General features: G+C 32.5%; 1 protein-coding gene across 1 annotated transcript; it reads left to right on the top strand.

Moving 5' to 3' along the window:
- Nucleotides 1-19,179: 19,179 nt before the first annotated feature.
- LOC127097467 (cytokinin riboside 5'-monophosphate phosphoribohydrolase LOG7) lies at nucleotides 19,180-22,782 on the top strand. The gene is made up of 7 exons (XM_051035968.1): nucleotides 19,180-19,380; nucleotides 20,065-20,162; nucleotides 20,608-20,638; nucleotides 20,776-20,875; nucleotides 21,186-21,256; nucleotides 22,119-22,262; nucleotides 22,406-22,782. Exons 1-7 carry the CDS (start codon nucleotides 19,273-19,275, stop codon nucleotides 22,493-22,495), a joined length of 642 nt encoding a protein of 213 aa, XP_050891925.1. The 5' UTR covers nucleotides 19,180-19,272; the 3' UTR covers nucleotides 22,496-22,782.
- Nucleotides 22,783-23,039: the final 257 nt, after the last annotated feature.

Genomic DNA, 23,039 nt, shown 5'->3' with positions numbered 1-23,039 from the left:
CTGCGATACCTTGCAAACATGAAAATAAATCATCCTCCACATTCATGAATCATTGATTGGCTCCGAGTGTCGAGTATTTCTCCAAGAACCAGATGAATAAACTAAACATAGTTTAAAAATTAAATGTTGGAAATGGAACAACCGAAGCTGAAAGCTTAGGGTTAATGATCAAAAGAACATTTCGAGGTGATTAGTAACTTGTTTCAGCGGTGGGGTGAGTGAAACTACCTGATCAGAATCAAACTCAGGGAGGTATTCCAAAGACTGAGCTCAACTCAGATGAGGCTTGGGGAGGATAAGTTAGGGCTTTTGAAACTTCGAGTGGAGGTTGGTGAAGGTTTCTGGGTGGTTGTTTGGGGTTGAAACACTCTGAAAATGAAAACACAATTCTCTATTTTTGGAGATTTAGCTCAAATTTTCAGCAAAGGTTTTGGGCATTTTGAAGCGTGGAAAATGAATGGGACACCTTCCTCTATTTATAGGGAAGGTGTATGGATGGTTTGGAGGGAAAGAACTGAAGGTTTGCTTCAGAAATGTGAGTGGCTCGAAGCATGCTTGAGGTTGGACATTGGGAGACAAGTGTGGTTGTTGTCTGAGCTTGCTTGCACCTCATACCACTCTGTCTTAGTCCTTAGCATCGATTTGGAATAGACAAGGGACTTGTTTAGCCTGCTATGGATTTCCCTTTTTGCTAATTTTAGAAAATTTTGATTTTGCACATGAGACCGGGTTTGGAAATTGGAGAAGTTTTGGCATGAAAGTTGACTTCTAAATACACCACACTACCATATGCAATGTGTTTGGGGGATCATTAGGATCAAATTGAATTGATTTGGGAGCTTGGTGAATGGATTTGCAAATTCTAAGTTGACTTGGTTTAGTTTGCCAATCTGGATGAACCTCAATGTTTGAACCAAGGCCAAATAAAATTGGCTCGTGCATTTTGTCTTAAACTTGTGCCAAATGTTCCTTGCCATGTCCTTGATTGAATGCAAAAGGAATCAGGTAAAAAGGAGTTGTGGTTTGGAAATGTCAATGTGGTAAAGTAGTGGTCTTGGTCATGTTTTAGGGCATGGTGGGCATGTTGGACCAGCTTGGACAATACAAAAATTGAGGTCTTTCCTCAATGAATTAGGTCTTAGACCTTGAAACAAAGTTGAAGAGGAGATTATTTAGGACATTTGGATCAAAGTGGAATTCATAAAGCTTGTTAAATGAGAAAGTTATGGTATCTGGAACTTTCCATAGGCCATTCTTTCCAAAATGTGACCAACCAACATGACCTAAAAATGGGATTTTATGATTTCTTGATTTCCAAGGCACAATGGTGGATGTTTTATGCTCATATGATCATACCCTAACGGGAAATAAGATTGGAGTTTTGTGGAATTATTTTAGGTCAAGTTGATGAGTGAATCAAAGCATTGAAAGTTGAAAAATTATGACCAAACCAAGTACTTGTAACATGGATTGAATGGATGTTTAAATGATGGATTTTGATTGTAATGAAATGATATTGAATGAATGGAAGGGTGATTGGATTATCAAAATTAAGCAAGGTCAATGATCAATGGATCCCCAAATTAGGGTTTCTTGAGCCACAAGTTTTGTCAAGAACCAAGGTCAAGCAACTAGGGTTTTGTGATGCATGGGTCATGTTGATATGTTTCAAAGGTGTGGGGCATGAAAAAAAATTGGATTTGAGTGGTCCTAAATGACATGGTCAAGATCCATGGGGAATCAAGACTTGTACAAGCCAAATGAGGGTCAAAACCTAGGGTTAGGGTCCTTGGGTGACAAGATGAATCTTGATGCTTCTTCAAAGGGGACTCACCATCCAAATTGGATTTGGAAAGTGAGTGAGATGTCTTGAATGATCCTCCAAGATTTGTTGGATGCTTGAGGATGAGATTAAGGTTGAGGTAGCTTTGGCACACCACAACATGGCCAGGAGATCTTGAAGCTTCACGAATGAATCCCATGCCTTGAGCTTGTGGATTGTTGTAGATCATTAAGCATAAATGCATATGAGATGACATGTATGGGATGTATGCTTATCTATTAGGGTTTAAGATGGTGATGTGGAGGTAAGGTAAATTTGAGGGTATGACAAGTTGTGTCTTGAATCCCTATTTATTTATTGTTGATGTTTAATGCCTTACATGAATAGTCTCATCACTATAATCCCACGGCAAATTAATAAAACCACTATAACCAATACCTTACGAAATAAATAAAAAATCACTATTCGGAGCTTCTTATCCCTAGTCCATTAGCGTAAGCATGATTAGGCGATGTAACAGAGCGTTCATTCACTTGCCACTACTCGGGGTTTCCTATTCCTAGTTAAACAGCGTAAGCATGACAATTACCCTAGTTCCAACACATAGACTAATTATCAATAATTCCTATGTGCCAAAAATCAGATTAAAAAAGTATCTCACATAAAAAGCATTACGAATGAGAAATAATTGAATAGGATTATAGATTAAATCATTCATGTAAAGTCAAATCAACATATTGCCCAACAATATTAAAATAAATTCATCATAACACAATATAACCTAGTGGACTTTAGTTACTCGTAATTTAAATTACAATACCAAAAACAATATAAGAGAATAACATATAAGATCTCTTGAAGTATTTACCTCTAATGGCTCTAAATACTCTCAAAAACCACTTATGATGCTGTAAAATTGTACTCTCTATGCCAAATTTCGTAACCCTTGTGAAAGTGTAGAAAATCCCCTTTAATATCCTTCAGGATGGATAATAACATGTCAGAAAAACCCAGAAAAAGAAGAAATCACGCGCGTGATGACTTGCATCGCATGTGATGCCGCACGTGATCATTCTAGTGGTTACACGCTTTTGCTCCCTTTTTCACCTGAATTTTCACTAAGTCCAAGTTCTTTACACTTAGATTTTTTTCCTCATTCTTTGGTCTTTCTTCTTCATTTTTACTCCTCTTCGACTTGTTTTGATTTGCTACTTCGATCGATTTTATGAAATGACGGAATGTCATCAACATGTAATAATTTTACCACCTTCCTTTATTTTTGTTTTGATACATTAGTTAATTGTTAATTCAAGATTAGCGTAAAATCAACCCTTTTCAAAAAGAACAAAAAATAAGCGTTTGATCCAACGTCAAACTCCTTTTCCAAATAAATACCAGACCATGTCAAACCATTTCCACTATCCCAACTTCTCAAACATTCCACATTCAAATCGTTTTCAAATTCGCAAACCACTTCAAACCATTTTTCATAAATCACAAATAAAGAGTTTGATCCAACGTCAAGTTTCTTTTTTAGAGCAAATCAAAATGACTAACTTAAACAACTTTGACTTTTTTTATTCATAACATAATGGAAGGAAAGAACTATATGAGTGTAAAATACAATTATAGTCCTGAGTATTAGACCTAAGTTGTAAAAATTTGTAAGTCATAAATACTCTACTTCCAACCCAAAAAGACTTTCAACCAATCAAACTTTTTTCTCGTTGTCGTGCAATCCTAAAAACCTTTTCAAAAAAAAAATGTATTTCTTCTCGAGATGGTGCAAAACAATGCTTCGTCCACATATGAGTGAGTTGAGATAAGTGAAGTTTTCCCGTGAAAGTTAATATGTAGAAATCCATTCAATATGATGCAAACGTCTGCTCCTCGCCTATTTTGGGTAGCAAGCAATGTTTTTCATCGATTGAGACAAAATAGATTTCGCTAAAATCAACCAATAAATAAACATTTTCTACCCAGAACTACGTAGTCTTGAGTTCTCCATCGCATCTAGAGATACGTAGGAGCGAGATTCAAAATCTCATTAGGCACCCTAATAAAAAATAAATTTTTTTGTCCTTTTCTTTTTTCCCTTTAATAACTCGAGAAACAAACATTTCAAAAGCTAACACTAATGCACAAAATAACTAAGTTATTCTCATTGAGTATAACAGACGTGAGGGGTGTTAATACCTTCTCCTTGTGTGATCGACACCCAAACCCTGATTTGGTTGCGATGACCATAATCTTAGTTGTTCTTTTATAGGTTTTCTCGATATTTACCATTTCCCTTTTTTGAGAATAAATAAAGTTCGGTGGCAACTTTGTTAGTCGTTCTACGAGAGTGCGATGCGCTTTGTGAAGGATCATATTCTTTTTCTCAGGTACGATACAAATATTCCTTGATTTTATCAAATGCCCCTTGAAAATCTTCATTCCACTTGATAGCTTGATTTTTCCTAATAACTTGAAAATTGGTTCATAAATGGCTGTAAGATGCGAGATGAATCTAGATATGTAGTTCAATCTTTCCAGAAAACCATTGACCTCTTTTTTAGCTCCTGGAGCTGGCATGTCTTGTATAGCTTTCGCCTTGTCGGGATCGACTTCAATTTCTCTTTGGCTGACTATGAAACCCAATAACTTTCCAGATCTGACACCAAGTGAACTTTGTTGGATTCAGACGTAGCTCAAATTTTCTCATGCGATCAAATAACTTTTGTAGATTGACCAAATGATCTTCTTCCGTCTGGGGTTTGACAATCACATCGTTGATGTGGACCTCCATCTATTTATGAATCATGTCATGAAACAGAGTCACCATCTCTCCTTGGTATGTTTTGTGAGCAAATTCTTTACTTTGAATAAGTTTCGAATGATAGCAAATCGTGTGATCATTGTCTAATTGGTGGTTGTGCATTATTTTACATGATTCATTTGTGTTTTTAGCCTATACTATTGCTTCATGTCTATACATAAAGATCCACATTGATACATCTCTTAAAAGAATCCATAAAAACTAATTTGTGTCAGTATGTATCAATACATGTTCATATGCATCGATCCATAAATTGTTATAAATCATAAAACGTTTTTGCTTCAGTATGTATCGATCCATACGAGTCTTGTATCGATACATAGTCAGTTAAAATGCTCTATGCATCGATCCATACGAGTCTTGTATCGATACATGCTTAGTTAAAATGCTTTATGTATCGATACATACGAGCTTGGCATCAATACATGCTTACATTAATTCTCTAAAATTAATCAAGTTACAGTATGCATCGATGCATAACCTTTTGTATCAATGCATAAGTCTGTTTTGTCCACTAACAGCTTCTGTCTTTCATATATAAGAAGTATTGTGACAGCAGTGCAAAAGATGAATTCTTAAGAGAAAAACAGTTGAACACAAGATCAAAGGAGTGTGTAGCAGCAATTGTTTTTGAGCAGTTAGAAACCTGAAAGAGACTTCATATTTTTCATCTTCTCAATCACTTTTCTTCAAGAACATCAACACATAATCATTCTTGTTCTTTGGATTAAAGGATCAACGAGATAACGTTCAGTGGTACGATCAAGGATCTAGCTGAGGTGTTCAGTGGAACGATCGAGGATCTAGCTGAGTTGAAGGGGGTTTCGAGGAAAAACCAGACGGTTTGTCCTTCAAGAACTGGAGTGTTCTTGCGGGTTTGTCAGTCACGTTTGCAGAACAGATTCAGCCGCAGCGTAGGGTTTGGAAATCGGGTGATTTCGCAAACAGGTCGTGGAACCGGTGAATTGTTTGCAATTTCTTGCAGGAAATTCTTGATCGAGCTCAGATCAAGTGGAGGTTTCATACAAGAAGAAGTTCTTGGGATTTAGAATTCTGTCTCTGTATTGTAACCTTGTATCAACGAATTCGGCATTATTGATAATTATAGTTCTCAATTTCATTTGAAATTGAGAGGGAGACGTACCCACACGCGAGGACGACGTAGGGAACTTCCTTACCAAATCTCTGCGTATCGTATTCTTTCCTTATCTCTCTTTTCGTTTTCAACAGTTTTGTGATTCCAGTTAGTGTGTTGTGGCTGCATTTTTCATGATACAATAGTGGCAAGAAAACCTCTTTAACTAAAGTCCACCATTGTTCATCATTGATCACATACACACCAACTGTTTGACAAAACTGTCAGCTGAGTTTTATTCATTGGAATTAGGATCTAGTGATAAGTGCATTCAATTTGATAAGATTCTGGTGTTAATAATCTTTGTCATTCTAATTCAAATCCAGCAATAAATTCGCGTGTCCGGTTTTCTAGTAGCGGTTCAGAATAGACGGAAGTCGATTCGGGACTGAAATTTTCCGCTGTTTCAATAACTCTGATAAAATTTTAAATCCGTTTATTTTCAAAGAGGTGATCTATTCACCCCCCCCCCCCCCTCTCGATCACTAGCCACACCGTCTAACAAGTTTCCCCAACATTCTTCAATCTGAAAGGCATTACTTTGTAACAGAAGATGCTCAATGGGGTGATGAATATGGTTTTCTCCATGTCTGCAGGAGCCATCTTGATTTTGTTGTAACCGGAGAAACTGTCCATGAAAAAAAGACTGAGAATTAAGTGGTGTTATCTACCAATACATAAATGTGAGGTAGAGGGAAATTGTCTTTAGGACTCACTCTGTTCAGATCTCGATAATCCACACATATCCTTACTCTGCCATCTTTCTTTGGGATTGGAATGATGTTGGCAACCCATTGTGGGTACTTTGCAACGGCTAAGAACCCCGCGTTGAATTACTTTCTGACCTCCTCTCTGATTTTAAGAGAGATGTCAAGTATGGTTCCTTTTAGTTTCCGTTTTACCAACGAGCACTCTGGCTTGAGCGGTAACGTGTGCATGACGATATTTGTGTATAGTATTGGCATATATTGGCATGACCAAGAGAACACGTCCACACACTTATGCATCAATTCGACCAACCTTTTCTTTTAACCTCGTTCAAAGAAATGCCGACCTTAACCTATTTCTTGTCCTTTTCAGTTCCCAGATTGATCGCATCCATTGGTTCCTAATGAGGTTGGATCACTTTACCTTCTTGTTTCAACAGTCTGGATAACTCTTCAGGAAGCTCACAATCATCCTCACCGTCTTCTTTCACTTGGTTAATTGGGAATTCAAATTCGTAAGAGATTGTAGCAGTGTTATTTTAGAGGGATTATTTATTAATCTGCACGAGGACGATTTTTATTTTTAGGAATGATGATGAAAAATGGAAAAGAGGAAAAATAAAAAAGTGGATGAAAATATTTCCATTTTTTGAAAACTAGAAAAATGAAAGGGAATGAGCTCAATTAAACACAAAAAACAGTTTTCTGATAAATAAGTCATTTAAACAAAAGGTGGTCCCATGAATCTATCCATTTGCCTCAGGCGGAGCAAAGGATTTTAAAACAGTAAATTGCTTTGAAAATGAAAAAATTCTCTAGAATCTCCATGACTTTCTAGTTGTTGCGAATAGCATCTAGGAGACAATGAGACACCAAGTTATACACCTCTTCATTAATCTCTTCTATCATAGCCACTTGACCCTCATAGCTGAATACAACATTGTGAAAGGTATCTTGAATGGTGCGAACTTGTCTCTGATTAGTCTTTGAGGCCTATTTATTTGTTGTTTGGTATCCTAATTCGAACTGGTCTCTTTTCTCGGGAAACTCTAGCAATTTGCTCCATCCTGAAGGACTTCCTCCTTTGATCATGGTTGAGAATATTTTCCATAATTAGGGAAATGTATCTTGTTAGACTATATGCTTCGATATGGAAATATAACAAAAAACTATTTTAAAAATTTTGTGGCGAGCAGAAGTAACCCGGATCAAAAGGTCTAATCGAACTTCTATCAAAAAGCTCGGATATGCATAATTACAATTAACATATGATAATGAACACAAATTAGACCAATAAACTATCAACCAAAATTAATTGAATACTAGCTAAAAATAGAGACTATTCCCAATGATGAAATACACAAAAATACTATTGAGATAAATTATCAAACACCTTGTGTACAATCATTTTCGTTTAAAACTTTATATGGTTTTGTTGATCTTCAAATACAACCACAATATAAAGGATTGTGATAAACTCAACAAAACCTTTTTCAAAATGATTATCCAAACGTATTGATCGCACAATCGATGAATTCAACATTTTGTAAATGAAACATATATAGACACACACACACACACACACACACACACACACACACACACACACATATATATATATATATATATATATTATATATATATATATATATATATATATATATATATATATATATATATATATATATATAGAGAGAGAGAGAGAGAGAGAGAGAGAGAGGGTTTAGTTTGTTCCCCAATCGCCCTCGCTATGGCTACGTCTACACTAAATTCGAACTCAAATTGAGATACTGAAATTAACCTTACTTTTAAAAACTATTATACAAGAGAAATATAGAAATCCAACCCTAAAAAACCTATGTTTGATGTTGATTTTAACACTTTCTCTTCCCTTGATCAATCAACTTATCAATACCAATTTGATTCACCGTCTCACGCTACTCCTTTGCAAGAAACCATTGTTCTTCAAAGCTTTCAGTTAATCAAGTCCAAATTGCATAATTGTTGTAACCCAAGATGGACCACTGTCCCACACTACTCCTTTGCAATAACCTTTCGTTCTTCAAAACCTTCACTCGATCAGATCCAAATTGCGTAATCTTGTCCAAAACCTTCAAATCCCAAATTGATCTTGAAGGAAAATCCCAACTTGGTTTTCTTATTTGAAATCCTCAATGATCTCAACCCAATTGATTACAACCTAATCCTAATTGGACCTTATCAAACTATCTCTTGATCACACAACAAAAATTATTATGTGTAGTTGTTATATGAATGGAATGAGAGAGGATGAAGATGATGAGGACTCTTTGAAATCTCAGTTTCTTATCTCATATCTGAAATGATGCATGAATTACTATATATAGGTAAGTGTGTGAAAAGTAGAAAGTAGAACATGAATAGGTTGCAAAATTACAAAATTGGACATTTTGAACAGTGGGAGTCGACCCATTCGAGATGGGAGTCGACTCCTAAAGGAAAGGGAGTCAACCCATACTTCTTGGGAGTCGACCCATCCTGGACAGGGATTTAATATCAAAAATAGCTTTTAGTGGGAGTTAACCCATAGAGGGAGTCGACTCCTTAGTGTTGTGTTTCGACTCCAAACTCTTTATGTATTGACTCCAATTGGATAAATAATTTTCTTTTCAATATGCTTCAGAGGGAGTCGACCCCTAGCACATGTGAGTCGACTCCAAACATGGGTTTTAAAAAAATGCATATTTTTGACATTTTTAACTTGTCCAAATGCTTTTGACTTAATCTAAAAGTGTCATAGGATGAAAATTCAACATAGACATAGAAAGATAAAAATACTTAGATAAAACTAGTAAAAATGATGACTAATCACTTATGCCCAAAGGTAATGAGCCTTTTGACTTCGCAACTTTATTTTAGAAAAAGATGTAAGTAAAAAATGAAGCATATAATAAGGTTATTGTGCATTACGAGGAGGAAAATCTGAACGAATTCCACAAACTATAATTGTTCCATATATCGTTGATAGAAATATTTTTTAGGTAGTATTCATCTCTTCCAGAAAACAAAATACACAACTAGATAGACATGTAAATGTGTTTACATGATAGGTTATAATAGTCTCAACCTAAAGTTACAATAGACTTTATATGTCGTGTCTTTTTACGATGAATATGTGAAATGATATCTGCATGATGAATTTGTGTTGAATAATTGTTGTTCTTGAATTTTGTTGTGCCAAACATGTGAATGATGGGTATTTTGATGTAAAAATGAAGAAAAAAATGCAAGTTTTGGGGGTTTCAAGATGTAATACGATAATAATACATTATTATGGCCAGCCAGTAAGACTTCCTTCATGTATAGTGAGAAAATCCTGGACAACTTACGACCGTAAGGCACAATTAGGACCATCCCGTAATGCTTGCTGCATGGAAATAAGGTTAGTTCATAATATCTATAACTTGAGTTAGGAAACTCCTGTTGAGACACAGTCAGTTGCATCAGAAAGCTAACACAAAGAGATATACCATATTAAATATTTTAGGACCATTAGATCTCAACAAGAATTCAGTGGAATTAAGTGATTAGATGTATGTTATGATATGTGAAGGATCCAAATTATTTGAGGGACCTACACCTCGATTTCGTTCTAAGATATGGATCTGAATTATTCAAGGGACCTAAGACTTGATTCTATTTTACGTTTTGTTATGGAAATCAAATAAACAAGGGACTTAAGCCTTGCTTCTATTCTATGACATGATATGAAGTTGGTGATCAGGGGACCTACGCCTTGACTTCGGTGCATATTATAAAGCTGATGATCAGGGACCTACACTTTAGCTTCATTGTATGTTATAAAGCTGGTGATCAAATTACCTATGCCTTGACTTCAATACATGTTTAAAAAATCTAAATGGACAAGAGACTTATGCCTTGATTCATTCTATGATAGTTCATTGAGTAGTTGGGGGACCTACACCTCGTCTTATTCCTTTAAATGCATAAGCATGTTTCCTAAAAGATCATGTAGATCTTGATGGATGTGTATGATGTTAGGCATGACCTTAGACACATACAATCCAGAATCAAACGCAACACGTTTAATTTTATGATTTAGTTGAAAAAAAAGGTCTAGTTTAATTGGTTGAATATTTATACTAGAACTAAATTTAGTTTATTTTCAAATCGATATGATATAATATGTCATGGATGATACTAACTTTGCTTCCCCTTTATATCCTAAATTGACCTTGTTGCTAAATTATACTATCTGATATAGCTACTGATTCCCTAGATTGTTTATCTCTAATTTCTTAGTGAATAAACCTTATTCCTAAATTAATCATATATGGGCATTAATGAATTACATATAGAACTAAGATTTTAGTTAATGAGAACATTATAGTTTCAATGTCTTATCCCTAGGCCTAAGTGATAACTAGAAAAAAAAATTATAAGACATTTAAATTTGAAAATCCTTTTTAACATATAATCATAGAACAATTTAAAATTGGAAAAAAGTAAACAAAAATAAGCACAAATAAAAATAAACCATACATGAATAATAAATTTGAATTGTAAGAACCAATTTAGAATACAAAGGTTAATCAATGACAATAACTCATCCTTAACACTAGAGTTTAGCTACTCATAATTATAAGTAAGATAATTGAATGAATAGTAGACATTGCATATATTGAAGTAATGAGGAACCTTTAATTCAAAATTTACTTTAGTCTTGCTTCCTTAAGCCTCTAAGATGTTACTGCTGCTCTCAATAGTTTATTTTGTCATAAAAAAAACTGAAGTCCTCATGAAAAATTAAATGTCCCTTAATATAGTTGAGGTTGGGCATACATACATAAGCTTGAGCGTCATACACCTTTGACGAGAGGTGAAAAAGCTTATGTATGCTCTCTAAGGTGTATGTACGCTTGACTATTTTCTTAGTGGGTGTACATATGATTGTCAAGAAGTACATATGCTTAACAACAACATTCTTAACTCCTCTTCTGGCCCATTCTTTGACTTCCTGAGACTTACAAAATAGGTCAAAACTCTCCAAAACGGGAAATTAATTTGGAAATAATATTTATTTATATAAAACCTAAATAATCAGATTTTAATAAATTGATTAATTAACTAATAATAAAAATAATTAATATTAAATGAATTAAGTAAAACTACTTAGATAAACTAGTAAAAATGATGACTAATCTCTTATACCCATAGGTAATGAGACATTTGACTTATCAATTTTTTTCTAGGAAAAGATGTAAGTAAATAATGGATCATATATGAAGGTTATTATGCATTATGATGAGGTAAACCCGAACTAATTCCACAAAGTATAATTTCCATTTATCATTAACAGAAACATTTTTAGGCAATATCCCTCTCTTCCACCAAACATAATACACATCTAGGTACACATAGAAATGTGTTTACATTATAGGTTATAATAGATTCAACCTAAAGTTACAATAGTCGGCTTAATGAATTTGAGACAACAAGTAAACTAATCAGATGCTAGTTTCATAGAAAGGTTTAGGAAAAAGGCAATACATTATTTTGTCAAAATCCTTGATGTTTAGTACATCTGAATGGCCATCAGTGTTAGGAGCCCTCAATTGAGGGATAATTTGATAGATAAATATTGTGATAACCTAAATGAATTTACTTACAACCAATAGATATTTAATATTTCATCTATGAAAAGTATAAGAGATGTCATAGTCTAAGAAGAGGTAGAAACCTAGTCCACACCCTAGACATGAGGAAGTTTGGCGATCATTGGATATTGACTTCACTATTGACATATTAAAGGATTAGACCTAAAAGGAAAAAACTACCCACACATTGCCTTATGGCCTGCTAGATGGAATACCAATCTTTGTCAAAGAGTAAGTTTAAGTATTTCTTTTATATCACCAAAGCTAACCAACTATTTTATTATCTTCTTAAAGATAAACCAATTTGACTATTAGATGACCATAAAATAACTCCATCTAAAGATAAAAACAATAAGATATACTACAAGTGTCATAACTTGTGCAATCACTCAACATCTAAGTGCATAGTCTTCCAAAAGGCTGTAAAGGAAGGAATGTTCAATTTGGACAATAAGAGGATTGTGTAAATGTCTATTGACATGTAATATTTTCCATTCATGAACAGGGAAATGATATATTTTTTTGAGCCAACCTGAACACGACCATGTACAAAAATTCTTTTCTAATCATGAACACAAACTTTTCCAACCAAGAACATAGACAAAATATGATTTTTGAGCCAATGCGATTAAGATAAGCTAGTAGAGGAAAGAAAAAAGTTCAACATGTTTAGAGACCCACATTTAGAACACCTTAATCAATTAAAGATTAACGAACTAAATGAACAATTGTATTTAAGAATTTAACTTCACAAATTAAACCAACTCATTGCAATCCAAAGTAAAAAAAAAAACTCCCTATATTTGAGGACACACACATCAATTGATAGGTTATTACAAAGAAACCAAGTATGATAATATTGAGAAAAATAAGTGTGAGTTAGAAATATTGAGAAACAAGTGTGAGGAAGTCTCATACTGATTTGAAAGATGGAGATTAAGCACTTTATAAGTGAGAGAACCCACACACCTATCACCTTATAGTTTTGGGTGAATATGTGGTGTATCTCTCAGAAGGTGTATTGCTCATAAAGAGAGACCTCAATGAATGTAAAGGCTCCCTCCTGTTTGTTATACCCCAAAATTTTCCCTTCTCTTTTCATCTTTACACTCAACCCTTGATTAGGGAATCATCTATATACACCCATGTTTCATTCATATACGTCATAGTTGATCACTATATATTCAAAGCTATATGACTTTCATAGCTAGGATTTGTGTGTGGGTCAAACCTTAAAGGTATGACTTGGCTATTCCCCTGATCATAGGGGAAGTGAAACCCTAATTTTCCTGATATTTGGAATGTCGATTCAAGAAGACTTCATCATGGTACCCCTCAGGGCATTCAAACCCTAATTTCTTGATGATATGGTTATGGGACCTTGTGGGTGTTCTTTGGGCCTTGTCTTGGCTATCAAAACTCTATTGGAGGGCTTATATATTGGAGATTTCCTTGTGAAGCATATTGATTCATTCAAAGGCATTGATTGAGGAGTATGCCTCATTGAAATCCTAATTAGGGAATATATGGTCCTAATGTGCCTCGTGACTTGACTTTTCATCTAGTGACAAGGGAAACCCTAATTTCTTTTTTTACCATTTTATTATTTGATTTTGGCTTTGATTAATTATTTTTTTGCCTTGTTAATTCTTATTAATTAGGGTAATTAGGAATAAATAATTATGAGTTACTTAATTAACATGTTAGAATTTAATTAGAAATTAGAATTTTAATTAGAATTAATTGTTTTAATTAGGGGTAATTGGAATAATCAATTTTAATTAGATTTTAATTCTAGTTTTAATCCCCTAATTGATTTCCCATGAAATTTGAAATTTTTACCCTAGGGTTTAGGCATAGATTTCATGCATCCTTAGATCAGGGCTTTGATTTAGATTAATTAGCCATTTTAATCAAGTTATTTTTCATGTCATATTTTATGTTTGTTGATTAATTTGATCTTAATGTTGCATGATCCCTTAGTTAGGATTTGTACATATTCATTTAACCTTTAGGCTAGGTTGTACATAATTAATCCTAATTCAAACCCTTTGATTTAAGTTGATCAAAAGTAATTTTGATTAATTAAATCCTTTAATTGATGTATAATCCCACAGCCTATTCAAGTGATCAAAAGTTCCTTGATCACTTGATAAGACTATTTCTGTAATGTTGTGGATCTCAAGGCCTCAAGTTCAGAATTTCATGCAAGGCATGCCAGATAAATCAATTAGTGGATTATACAAAGCATATCAAATGTGTTTCTTCAAGAGCTTGTCAATCAAGATTTAAAATTGTGTGACATGAGCCTTAAGAAATAGGAAATGAATGAGACTGGAGAATTCCATTAACTCATTCTGGATATCCTTGGGTACAGGACGAATGATCCATTTGCTCATTGTATTCACCTTTATTCATAGACTTTAGCACAATTCAAATTACATGATTGTCAAGTCTTCCTTCACAAAGCAACAATGCAACAACCAGAAGTCTCCGTCAACAACTTATTAATCATGATTCAAGTTGTATGTCATAAGCCTTAAGTAAAAAAGAATGATAAGGGTGGATCATTCTTATCCTTGTCTAGGGTATCCTTGGGTACGGGACGAATGACTCAGTTGCTCAAGGTATTCGCCTTTGTTCATAAACTTTAGTGCAATTCGAATCAAATGATTGACAAAGTCTTCATCATCAGAAGGGGCAACAATGGTTCTTCTTCAACAACTTGAAAGTTATGATGAGAATCACATGCCACGAGCCTTAATTAGTAAAGAATGAATGAGAATAGAGAATTCCATTAACTAAATTTGAATATCTTTGGGTACGAGACGAATGAATCAATTGCTCATCGTATTCACCTTTACTCATAGACTTTAATATGGTTCATATCAAATAACTGCCAAGTTTTGTTCATCTTTCAGTATCATATATAATTTCCTCTTGCCTCATATGTCTCTTGCTGTCTTTGTTTCGGTTGTAATGAGTCGAACTACGAAGCTCTGACTTTCTCATTGCACAATGAGAATACGTAGGCACGAGGATTCAAATTCTCCACGAGTTACCTTATTTATTTCTACCCTATTCTTCATTCTTCATCAATCAATACCATCCTTTTGGAACCAAATACCCTATTCCTTTGGATTCCATGCATATTTTTGGGCCAATAACCAATGCATTCCTTTGAACCAAGAGATGTTTGCTTTGGAAGCAAACACTTAATTCTCTTTGTTTCTGGTTATGACAGTATAATGGGGATGCCTATGTTCCTCCACATCTTAGTCTGTACCTCCTTTACTCTTCGGTTCAGAGTTTACTTCCTTTATAGATTCAATATACCATTCTTTGGTTTCAAATTGTTTATTCTCCCTACAGTGATATATTGTTCCTTGTACCAAATATCATTTCCTTTGGGTCCCATACCTATCCTTTTAGGACATTTGTCCACTTTATGAACCAAGAGATGTTTGCTATAGAACCAAACACTTAATTCCTTGTTTTTTTTGTGGTTATGACAATACAATGGTGATGTCTATGACCCCCACATCTTAGTATGTACCTCCTTTACTCTTTGGCTAAAAGTTCATTTGCCTTTATGGTTTCCCATGCTACCATTCTATTGGTATAAGTTATACTCTTAATCACTTTCAATCTATCATTCTCTTTGTTTTCGTAGTTCTGTGAACTACAAATGCTTTGACTTTCTCATTGCACAGTGAGAATACGTAGGCACAAGGATGCGAATCCTTGGCGAACACATTCTTATTTATTCCTCTTTCTCCAGCTTTAGGGAGCCATCCATATCTTTCATTATCCATATCACCTACCTTCAATCATAAACCATTCCTCAGTGACATACTACATTTCTTTGAAACCAAACACAATTTTTCTTTGAAATTCCATATATACCCTTTTAGGAAAATTGTTCACCTTTGTGCCAAAAGATGTTTGCTATGGAACCAAACACTTAATTCCTTATTTTTTGGTCAGGATAATATAGTGGGGATGCCTATGTTCCTCCACCTCTTAGTCTGTACCACCTTTACTCTTAGGTTGCAAATACGATTTATCTCGTGGATTCCAATGATACCCTTACTTTTGGTTCAAAATCATATCATTTTGTCACTTTTACCAAATCCTTCATTTCTTTGAATTTGGTTACTTTTCTCTATCACTCTATTCATACCCATGATTCATTCATTCATACATTCTACTTTCACTCACTTCATGTGATATGCTGTTATCTTTGAACCAAATACACTATTTCTTTGACCTCTATCATGTGTCTGTTTGTGAATCAAGAGATGTTTGCTATGGAACCAAACACTTAATTCTCTTTGTTTTCGGTCGTACCATATAGTGGTTACATGCCTCAGGCTCCCCACATATTGGTTAATGCCAGATCGGTCGTACCATATAGTGGTTACATGCCTCAAGCTCCCCACATATTGATTAATGCCAGCTTTCCTTTTGGGTTCAAATTTCATCCATTTTTGGAGTCAAACCACATTATCCTTTGGTTCAGACCATACATTTTCACCTCCCACCATTAGTTCTATGAACTTTGGAGCTCTGAATTCCTTATTGCACTATAAGGATACGTAGGCATGAACCCCTAATCCTCATCGATTACTTTATCTTTTTGTTTTCTTTTCCCTTTATCTTTTGCGAGTAACCTTTAGATATCACACCCATCTGAGGAAGAACAATCAAAACGGTTCCCATTGAGTACAACAGATGATATGGGTGCTAATACATTCCCCTTTCATAATCGACTTTCTTACCGAATTATCTCTTTCCCTCGGGTTTTATCGATGTTTTCCCTTTTCTTTGAGAATAAATAAAGTTCGATGGCGACTCTGTATGTTCGAACGTGCCGTGCGTTTGGGTATATTTTCGCTAGCTTTAATGTTGACTCCCAAATTGATGACTCAACAAATGATACATCAAAAAATGCTTAAGTAATCACCCAAGAAAGAAAACAATCAACCTTGTCCAAGATGGATGAAGTTCTTCCAAAAGAAAGGAGACAAGTGACAAAGATGATCATTGATGAAGGCATGGTACTCTTGAGATAACCGTCACAGGCTCAACCACCACCTACAAATCCATAGGTAAATAATAAGCACACCACCATTATCAACCCATATTGACAACGAAGAAACAATCATAATGTTGAGGGGTTTGTTAATTATGGTTCAGAAGAAATCCACGTCCCTAAAACTACGTAATAAAAGACTCCGAAAAATTGATACACGCCAAATAACCACATTTCTAAAATCAAAGACTTTTTTATATGCTAAATAACCAACTTATATAGACTTTATTCATAAAAAGAAAGAAAAAATTAAAAACTTAATAAAATTTAATATATTCATAGTGTATAAATTTATATTATCAAACAATTTTATAAATAATTTTTAAAGTGTTTATGATTCATTTTGAGAAAAAAAATTTAGAATCGATGAAGAATCATGATCCAACTATACACTATGTTTAGAAATCCTATCAAATTAGTTATTTGTGATAAAGTTCAAAGAATGATTATTACTCTTTCCCTGATTAAAGAGGAAATTAGAAAATTATATTTTTATTATTAAGTACTGGAAGTGATGAAAATAATAATAATTAAAGGGTAGAATTTAAAAAATAAACTAATTTATATTATAAAATAAAATAAATTATTTATTTTAAGACATTATTTTATTTTAAATGAATCAATCATTTTAAAACGTGAGTAGATCATATTAAATTACTATTAACCAAGTAAACAATTAATTTAAATTTAATTTTAAATTCAATTGACGAGTTTGATGCCAACATTAAAATTTGAATTAGAAACTTTAGTGTAAATTTTTTGTCATTATTTGAATCCAAAATCTTTTTACATGTCAGATATTATAAAAAGTTCATAACTTTTAAAATTTAGTTAAAAAATAGGGTCTTGCTAACCTGTGTCCTTAAGGTATAATTAACTTGTGCCCTTAAGGCCTAAGTTAAAAATACTACAATTAAAAAATTTGTATGGAATAAAATAATTATTTAAATTTCAAAAAATTAAATACACGCTTTTCAAAAAAATATTTCTATAAATAAGTCATTAACTTATGTTCTTGGAGCACATGTTAACTTTAGCCAAAAGAATATTATCAACTACGGTTAAAATTTCGTTCTCTTAAAACTTTAAAATATACAATTTTAGATTAAAAAAACCTGTAATAATTTAATTAAATATATATATATATATATATATATATATATATATATATATATATATATATATATATATATATATATATATATATATATATTAATAAATATTTGTCCAACTTAACTCATTAAAAGAAATTTCATTTTTAATGGTAGAATTATTTGTTTTAATGTAATAGTCCTAAAATATTATATTCCATTTATGTTGGTGAGAATCGTTTTAATGTAATAGTCCTACAATATTATATTCCATTTATGTTGGTGAGAATCAAATCAATAGATAATAAAGGTAATTTAATGAAGATTTTATGATTTTTTGTTTGACTATTATACTGTTTGATATATATATATATATATATATATATATATATATATATATATATATATATATATATATATATATATATATATATATATATATATATATATTGTTTTTTTAACATCATTAATAAATAATTATTTTATAAAAATCTCTCTTAATTTTATCTCTTAAAAATTAAACTATATTTATTTAATTCATATAAAAAAAATGAGAATATTCTATTGAATCTATAAATTTAATAACTGAAATTTCGTTAAAAATGAATTAATGACCGCATCTCACAAATCCGCATATATGCAGTGAGATGTCTTTGATATAAATAACAAAGTAAGGTGTCATTTTAAAACAGAATACTACTAAAATAAAATAACAAAAACTTAATAAAGAATTAAAATGTAAAAAGTGTGGAAATTTATTAAAGCTGATACATGCCGCTCTCTTTAAATGAGAAAAGACAAAGAAATAAAAAAAAAAATTACTCACAACTCACAACGTTTTAAAAAAGGTATAATTGGCAAAAAAAATGGTTACTCACAACGTTATAAATACACACATAAACACCTTTACAAATAAAACAAATCAAAATTCTCTTTTCTCTTATCTCTCTGCAAACTCTGAATCCTCTCTTCTTTTCTCTATCATGGAAGAAACCAAATCAAAGTTCAAAAGAATTTGTGTCTACTGTGGTAGCAGTTCAGGAAACAAACCTACTTACCAAGAAGCTGCTGTTGAACTTGGAAAAGAACTGGTATATAAATAAATATGTTCATCTTTTCTTCTTTCTTCTTTAAACGTTGTTAGATTCTGCGTTCTTTTTTTCTTCTATTTTTGATCATGTTCATTTTCTCATTCATCTCTTGTTGCGCATTTTTTTTTTAAAAATTTGGATGGAATTAAATTTTATGCAGTTTCAAATCTAGGTTAAGATTGTTGAGGAATGAGAAGATTGTTGTTTTTTGGTATGAAAGAGAGTAATGAAAATTGCTAGCTGGAATCTGTCTGTTAGTTGATCAGACTTCTTGCATGATCTCAGTTTTTCTTTCTCCTATAATCCAACAGAATATAATAATAATTTTAAATATTTTTTTCAAATGATGAAAAATAATAAAAATTCAAGAAATGCTTTCTGCACTTTTCTAGGAAAATGAACGTGCAAAATTTTGTATGATTGCACTAAAGCATGCTCACAATCTTCCATGATTTTTTTCCCAATAGCCTATTTTTTTTTTAATTAATTCTTTTACATTACTAATTTTTATTTCATTTTATTATTGACCACTCCACTATTTCAATCAATCTATATCAATCTGTATCAATCAATATAATTAATTAATTAATGTTTATTTATTTATTTTTTAAATTTTGGTTTTGTTTATGTCATGATTACTATAATGACACGTGTGATTTGTGTTTGTGTTTTCTATGTGTGAAGGTTGAGAAAAGAATTGATTTGGTGTATGGAGGTGGAAGTGTAGGGCTGATGGGTCTTGTTTCTCAGGCAGTTCATGATGGTGGCCGCCATGTTCTTGGGTTAGTTTGTTTTTATATTTTCTATGTCAATATTTTGCTATTCAGATTCATTGAATAAATAATATATAAAATCTTTTATTTAAATAAATGTAGGATGGAGATTTTTGTGTGTTTAATAGGATATAAATTTATTCTGTAATGTGGTTAGTATGGCTTTTTGGTACATTTTTGAGTTTATCAAAAGAGGTGAAATTAAAAGTGATTCTGTCTAACTTTTACTTATGGTTAGAAGCTTTTTGAGGACAATAGATAAAAGGTGAATGCCTTTTGAGTTTTTTTTTACACAGAAAGAGACTGCTTTTCACTTACATGAATCTTACATGTCTTAACATTTGTTTAAATTTAAGATCATTATGTTAAATCACAATCATTATCTATTATAAAAATGTTGTTGTTTTGTAATGTTTGACTAATGATGTACATTATTATGGACTTGTTTATGCAGTGTTATCCCAAGAAGTCTCATGCCAAGAGAGGTAAATTAAATTTAACCATTATGTTAACATGTCTCTTTGTAGTTCTTATTAGGCTTATATTAATCAAATTAGTTAAATAAAATGTAAAAATGGCTTATGAAATGTGTTAATAATTATATGGTGGAAATTTAATGTAGATTACTGGTGACCCTATTGGAGAAGTGAGAGCTGTTTCTGATATGCATCAAAGGAAAGCTGAGATGGCTAGGCAAGCTGATGCCTTCATTGCTCTCCCTGGTATAACATCTAGCCACATTGTCCAATAATATTAATTCCTTTCGGTCCTGTCAGAATCTTATCATTTTTAATAATATTATTTTATTAAAAATGATAAAGTCCATCTATAGGATCGAAAGAGGTTCTTATATTCTTATAAAATATATCTATTCTTTTATATTAGTGTCTTCGGAGAGGTTCATATAAAGTGTATTCACTTGCGGTGGATTTTTTGAAGGTTTATAATTATTATTTTCTTATGCAAAAGAATAAGGCATAAGGCATGATATTGTGAATGTGATGTTTAGAAAATTGTTATTTTGAAAATCAGGTGGATATGGAACCCTTGAAGAATTGCTGGAAATTATTACATGGGCTCAACTTGGGATACACAGCAAACCAGTAAGAACTTATTTTCATTAGACAAATTATATGATGCCGTTATTATTAATTACATTAATTAAATTTGAAACTAATTAAGTTGACCAAAGTTATAATAGACACACAATATAGTACATTAAGTAACTAGAGACATGCCTCAAAGGTGGGAAGAGAATAATAAAGTATCTTAATCTAAACTATTTAGCTTTTTTTATAATTAATTATTCAAATTAACAAGCTTCACTTGTTGTTGCCTCTTGTGAACTCTCTGGAATCGAATTCCTGCAACTTTATAAAATACGACCAAGTCAAATTCCATTTAATTAATTATAAATTATTTGGACAGCACTTGCCTTAACCAATTTTGCCTCCTATCTATGATGCATGACATACGTACTTATTTATTATTTTTGGTTAATTGTTTGTTAATTATTAATTAATTAACTAATTATGGATGTTTTAGTTTTGAGCATGAAACATATAACTCTAGGAAGGTTCGTATATATAATTAAACCGAAACATGTGGGGTACTTAATTTCAATTCACATGAGAGAAGACACTACTTTAGGTTATTTGTTTAGTTAATCGTTGTCACGTTACATTATTTGATATAGGATGGTTCTCCATTTGAATGGGAGAAAGATATGTCACGTAATAAAATTAGTACTAATTAATGGTACCACGCAACAAATAAAGTTGTTAGTCAATGATTAAGATGTTTCGGACGGGTCAAAATAGTCTAACATCGAAAATGCTTTAAAATCGGGAGTGTTTGTTCTGTTTTGGCATAATATTTTATAATAATCGACCCGAACCGATGAATATGAATTTAGTGATATGATTGTGACATTAGTGTTTGAATGTAAAATATTTGATGGTGCAGGTGGGGCTATTGAATGTGGATGGATTTTACAATTCATTGTTATGTTTCATTGACAAGGCCGTTGATGAAGGCTTTATATCACCAAAGGCACGTCGCATTATCGTGTCAGCATCCACAGCCAAGGAATTAGTGAAGGGATTAGAGGTCAGTGTTCAATTCTTCTTCTTCTTTCGTCACTTTTTTATTAACAACTTTCTTGCTTTAAAAGTTAGTACTAATAATGATGATCATTTTATTTAATTAAACCAAGTGGGTCATAATGATGAATCTAATGTTTTGTGAAGCAGGAACATGTACCTGAGCAAGATGAAGTTGTATCCAAGTTGGTGTGGGAAGAAAGACTAAATTACGTGCCCGAATCAGAAGTTGCCATGTGATGAAATTCTCTCAATATATAAAACTAGTGGGCCATTAATGGAAAAATTACTTTTTTTTTGGGGTCCTTGTCTTTTTTTGGGGTCTATTTTGAATGTATTTTGGGTACATAAAATAGTCATATATATGGGCATAGGAATACTTGAAAGTTGATAACACTATCTTTTTGTTTTTCCACCTAATGCTGATGATTCCCCCTAGTATACACTAAATTAGGATAGTTTCAAATTATCAAGAACAAAAATTCAATGAAAGTGTTGTTATCATTGCCTTTGCAATTAGGTGTCAATCATTCTCTCCTCCTAGCTTAATATTTCTATATAACAAAATTATTATACTTATCATTAAATATGTCTTTTTCTTAACTAATACTATTTCGATGTTTCATGTTATAAACTTGAAAAAGGAAAATAACTAGTTTTTTTACAATAATAAAATAAAGAAAAAGGAGAAGGAAAAAAACTATAATCTAAAAAATAAAGTGTATTAGGAGATCAGTGTTAATAGTCGCGTGCAGGCTTTCCCCATTTAGTGATGTCTTCACAC

Source organism: Lathyrus oleraceus, chromosome 6 (assembly GCF_024323335.1).
Source record: "Lathyrus oleraceus cultivar Zhongwan6 chromosome 6, CAAS_Psat_ZW6_1.0, whole genome shotgun sequence".
Classification (NCBI taxonomy): Eukaryota; Viridiplantae; Streptophyta; class Magnoliopsida; order Fabales; family Fabaceae; genus Lathyrus; species Lathyrus oleraceus.
Note: the sequence above shows the minus strand (reverse complement) of the source record. Positions and strands in the feature narration are given on the sequence as shown.

Excerpts from the sequence above, each read along its gene's own strand:
- LOC127097467 (XM_051035968.1), top strand. The coding sequence starts at position 19,273 with ATGGAAGAAACCAAATCAAAGTTCAAAAGAATTTGTGTCTACTGTGGT. Across the intron at positions 21,257-22,118 it reads TTGGGATACACAGCAAACCA|GTGGGGCTATTGAATGTGGA; the intron begins GTAAGAACTTAT and ends TTGATGGTGCAG. Across the intron at positions 22,263-22,405 it reads AATTAGTGAAGGGATTAGAG|GAACATGTACCTGAGCAAGA; the intron begins GTCAGTGTTCAA and ends TTTGTGAAGCAG.